Genomic DNA, 5,263 nt, shown 5'->3' with positions numbered 1-5,263 from the left:
ATTTATTTGGATATTTTATGTCATGTTGATTTTTATTTTCATGTACTCCGTTTACTCTACTTTATGTACTTTATGTATTTATTTGAATATTTTATGTCATGTTGATTTTTATTTTCATGAACTCTATTTACTCTACTTTATGTATTTATTTGGATATTTGATGTCGATTTTGATGTTCATGTACTCCGTTTACTCTACGTCATGTACCTTATGTATTATTTGGATATTTTATGTCATGTTGATTTTTATTTTCATGTACTCCATTTACTCTACTTTATGTATTTATTTGGACATTTTATGTCATGTTGATTTTTTTTTTCATGTACTCCATTTTATGTACTTTTATGTATTTATTTGGATATTTTTTGTCATGTTGATTTTTATTTTCATGTACTCTATTTACTCTACTTTATGTATTTATTTGGACATTTTATGTCGATTTTTATGTTCATGTACTCCATTTACTCTAATTCATGTACTCTATGTATTATTTGGATATTTTATGTCATGTTGATTTTTATTTTCATGTACTCTATTTACTCTACTTTATGTATTTATTTGGATATTTGATGTCGATTTTGATGTTCATGTACTCCGTTTACTCTACGTCATGTACCTTATGTATTATTTGGATATTTTATGTCATGTTGCTTTTTATTGTCATGTACTCCGTTTACTTTATGTACTTATTTGGATATTTTATGTCATGTTGATTTTTTTTTCATGTACTCCATTTACTATATTTTATGTGCTTTATGTATTTATTTGGATATTTTATGTCATGTTGATTTTTATTTTCATGTAATCCATTTCTCTATTTCATGTACTTTATGTATTTAATTAGATGTTTTATGTACATTTTTCCCCCCCATGTACTCCATTTACTCTACTTCATGTTCTTTATGTATTTATATGGATATTTGATGTCATGATGATTTTTATTGAAAGTATATTAAATTGATACATTTATTATGATAATATATTTGCTTTTTCAGTTTTAATATTTTGTATTGTAATTGAGGTAGATGCTGTATTTTCACATGGCCAGCGATCTCTGACCTTTACCTTCTAATGAGCTCATTTGCATGCTAGATCTTCATCATCGTCCACGCGGCGGTCCTCAGGTGCCAGGTCGGCGTCCCCTTCCCATCTGATAATGTGGCGTCTGCACTTCTAGTGGTCCACGGATTAAAGCCACCTTTGTTGGGGGGCCACAAAGGAGGCAAGGCCCCGCCCCTCTGCTGAGCGGGCCTTTCAGGATGGCCTCCTGCCAGGGGAGGCTTTAAAAGGGAGGGGGCGCCAGGCTGCTCTCACTCTCAGCAGCAAAGAGCATCAGAGCAAGGTGAGTGCCCATCGCCCGCCCAGACCCCCTCATTCAGCAGTGCCTGGACCCCCAGCGTGGGGTCAAAAATGAAGCTCCCATGCAGGTGAAGATGGGCCCCAATGCAAACAGACCCTGACAGTCTGGTTGGGATAGTTGTGCTTCTTTAGAACTTTTCTAACGTGGCTTCCTGGTTCTGACCCGTGTCTCTGCTTGCAGACATCATGACTCACCACTGCACCAAGTTCTCTGGACACTGGAAGGTGGGTGAAGAGCGCCACACTCTATGGCCACTTCATTAGGAACAGCAATGACCAGGACGCTCTAACTCTGGGACCTCTCTGGTGTAGATCATCGTGTTCGACGAGGAGTGCTTCCAGGGCCGCCGCCATGAGTTCACGTCCGAGTGCAGCAACGTGATGGAGTTGGGCTTCGAGACCGTGCGCTCCCTGCGGGTGGAGAGTGGAGCGTGAGTGTCCAACAATGTCTAACAATGTCCAACAACAATGTGTAACAATGTTTACCAATGTCCAACTACAATGGCTGATAATATCTAACAACAATGCCAAACAACAATATCCAACAATGTCTTACAATGTTTGAATCATGTCTAACAATGCCAAACTATGTGTAACCATGTCTTAACGTTGTCTAACAATGTCTAACAATAATGTGTAACAATGTTTAACTATGTCCAACAACAATGTTTCATGTCTAACAACAATAGGTGATAATATCTAACAATGCCAAACAACATGTCTAATAATGTGTAACAATGTCCAGCAATGTGTAACGATGTCCAACAATGTCTTACAATTTTTAATCATGTCTAATAATGCCAAACTATGTCTAACGGTGTATAACAATGTCCAACAATAATGTGTAACAGTGTTTAACTATGTCTAACAACAATGTCTAAGACACATGTTACACATTGTCAGACAATGTGTAACAATGTCTGACAATGTGTAACAATGCCCATCAATTTGTAACCATGTAGAATAGTGTATAACAATGTCCAACAATAATGTGTAACAATGTTTAAAAATGTCTTAATGTGTAACAATGTCTGGCAACAATGTGTAACAACAATGTCTAACAATGCCCAACAATGTGTTACAATCTTTAAAAATAGCTTAACAATGTCTGGCAACAATGTCTAACAATGTCCAACAATGTGTAACAATGTTTAAAAATGTCGTAACAATTTGTAACAAAGTCTGGCAACAATGTCTAACAACAATGTCCAATGTCTAACAATGTGTAACAATGTTAAAACATTGTGTAACAAAGTCTGGCAACAATGTCTAACAACAATGTCCAATGTCTAACAATGTGTAACAATGTTAAAACATTGTGTAACAAAGTCTGGCAACAATGTCTAACAACAATGTCCAATGTCTAACAACAATGCCTAACAATGTGTAACCATGTCTAACAGTGTGTAACAATGTCCAACAAAAATGTCTAACAACAATGTCCAATGTCTAACAACAATGCCTAACAATGTGTAACCATGTCTAACAGTGTGTAACCATGTTTAAAGATGTCTAACACTGTCTCACAAAAATGTGTACAAATTCCCAACAATGTTCAAAAATGTCTAACAAAATGTATCAATGTTTGACAACAATGTTTAAAAACGTGTAACAATGTCTAACAACAATGTGTGATAATGTTTAAAATGTCTAACAATGTTTAACAATGACAATGTCCAACAGTGTTTAACAAAAATGTTTAAAATATTTGACAAAAATGTCCAATAATGTTTAAATTGTGTCACAATGTCTAACAATGTTTTAAAAATGTCTAACGCCAATGTTTAACAACAATGTCTGGCAATACCCAACAATGTTTAAACAGGTCTCACAATGTGTAACAACATTGTGTAGCAATGTCCAACAATGTTTAAAAATGTCTAACAACAATGTTTGACAACAATTTCTAACAATAATGTTTGGCAACAATGTTTGACAACAATGTCTAACAACAACAATGTCTAAAAAAAATGTCTAACAACAACAATGTCTAACAACAATGTTTGACAACAATGTCTAAAAACAATGTCTAACAACAACAATGTCTAACAACAATGTTTGACAACAATGTCTAACAACAACAATGTCTGACAACAATGTCTAACAACAACAGTGTCTGACAACAATGTCTAACAACAATGTCTAAACAGGTCTAACAGTATGTAACAACAATGTCGAAACAGGTCTAACAGTGTGTAACAACAATGTCTAACAACAACAATGTCTGACAACAATGTCTAACAGCAATGTCTAAACAGGTCTAACAGTGTGTAACAACAATGTCTAACAACAACAATGTCTGACAACAATGTCTAACAACAATGTCTAAATAGGTCTAACAGTGTGTAACAACAATGTATAAACAGGTCTAACAGTGTGTAACAAGTTGTTACACACTGTTAGACCTGTTTATACATTGTTGTTACACACTGTTGGACCTGTTTAGACATTGTTGTTACTAACAACAATGTCTAAACAGGTCTAACAGTGTGTAACAACAATTTCTAACAACAACAATGTCTGACAACAATGTCTAACAACAATGTCTAAACAGGTCTAACAGTGTGTAACAACAATGTCTAAACAGGTCTAACAGTGTGTAACAACAATGTCTAAACAGGTCTAACAGTGTGTAGCAACATTGTCTAACAACAACAATGTCTGACAACAATGTCTAACAACAATGTCTTAACAGGTCTAACAGTGTGTAACAACAATGTCTAAACAGGTCTAACAGTGTGTAACAACAATGTCTAAACAGGTCTAACAGTGTGTAACAACAATGTCTAACAACAACAATGTCTGACAACAATGTCTAACAACAATGTCTAAACAGGTCTAACAGTGTGTAACAACAATGTCTAAGCAGGTCTAACAGTGTGTAACAACAATGTCTAAACAGGTCTAGCAGTGTGTAACAACAATGTCTAAACAGGTCTAACAGTGTGTAACAACAATGTCTAAACAGGTCTAACAGTGTGTAACAACAATGTGTAACAACAATGTCCTGGGGTCTGTTCCTTGCAGCTGGGTGGGTTACGAGCACGCCTCCTTCCAGGGCCAGCAGTTGGTTCTTGAGCGCGGCGAGTACCCGCAGTGCGACGCCTTCGGCGGAAGCAACGCCTACCACATTGAGAGGTTGACCTCCTTCCGGCCCATCGCATGCGCCGTGAGTGGGGTCCACGCGGAGAACCACGGAACCTTCCTGAGTCCACCTGAGCGTCTCCTTTTTGTCCCCCGCAGAACCACCGAGAGTGTCGCATGACCATCTTTGAGCGGGAGAACTTCCTGGGTCGTAAAGGCGAGCTGAGCGACGACTACCCCTCCCTGCAGGCCATGGGCTGGTGCAACAACGAAGTGGGCTCTCTGCGGGTCCAGTCGGGATCGTGAGTGACCTCTAACCCCTCGCCTGTCCTAGCGCCGCGCTTTCTGACACCCGCCCGTCTCTCAACAGCTTCGTGTGCTACCAGTACCCCGGTTACCGTGGTTACCAGTACATCATGGAGTGCGACCGTCACTGCGGCGAGTACAAACACTTCAAGGAGTTCGGCTCCCACAGCCAGACCCCCCAGGTCCAGTCCATCCGCCGCATCCAACAGTGACCCTTCACCTTTGACCCCCGCTGCTTCCCAGCTGAATAAACTGTTTTTCCTAAACATCAGAGACATTTCTTTCATTTCATCTCATTGAACTATAAATACTGTCTTGATGTTTTACTCCATTTATACCACACAGACTTCAAAGTGGACATCACATGGCAGCACCTACAAATTACAGTTTTCATTAATCATACAAATGACAGTTTTCATTAATCTACTAATCCAATCCAATCTACTTTATATATATAGCACATTTAAACAACAAAATGTGTCCAAAGTGCTGCACAACAATATTAAAAACAATA

At 38.0% G+C, this 5,263-nt stretch overlaps 1 protein-coding gene across 2 annotated transcripts; it reads left to right on the top strand.

Moving 5' to 3' along the window:
• Nucleotides 1–1,228: 1,228 nt before the first annotated feature.
• On the top strand, nucleotides 1,229–5,015 carry cryba4 (crystallin, beta A4). 2 transcript variants are annotated; one of them, XM_061926816.1, is made up of 6 exons: nucleotides 1,229–1,342; nucleotides 1,541–1,584; nucleotides 1,672–1,790; nucleotides 4,387–4,528; nucleotides 4,603–4,745; nucleotides 4,814–5,015. In XM_061926816.1, exons 2-6 carry the CDS (start codon nucleotides 1,546–1,548, stop codon nucleotides 4,959–4,961), a joined length of 591 nt encoding a protein of 196 aa, XP_061782800.1. In that variant the 5' UTR covers nucleotides 1,229–1,342; nucleotides 1,541–1,545; the 3' UTR covers nucleotides 4,962–5,015. The 2 variants fall into 2 exon arrangements, with proteins under 2 accessions (XP_061782800.1, XP_061782801.1); XM_061926817.2 differs by lacking the exon at nucleotides 1,229–1,342 and adding an exon at nucleotides 1,351–1,427.
• The last annotated feature ends 248 nt before the right edge of the window (nucleotides 5,016–5,263 follow it).

This window comes from Nerophis lumbriciformis, linkage group LG32 (genome assembly GCF_033978685.3).
Source record: "Nerophis lumbriciformis linkage group LG32, RoL_Nlum_v2.1, whole genome shotgun sequence".
NCBI lineage: Eukaryota > Metazoa > Chordata > Actinopteri > Syngnathiformes > Syngnathidae > Nerophis > Nerophis lumbriciformis.
Note: the sequence above shows the minus strand (reverse complement) of the source record. Positions and strands in the feature narration are given on the sequence as shown.

Coding starts and splice junctions, on each gene's coding strand:
- cryba4 (XM_061926816.1), top strand. CDS start 1,546: ATGACTCACCACTGCACCAAGTTCTCTGGACACTGGAAG. Junction 1,791..4,386: donor CTGCGGGTGGAGAGTGGAGC/GTGAGTGTCCAA, acceptor TGTTCCTTGCAG/CTGGGTGGGTTACGAGCACG. Junction 4,529..4,602: donor TCCGGCCCATCGCATGCGCC/GTGAGTGGGGTC, acceptor TGTCCCCCGCAG/AACCACCGAGAGTGTCGCAT.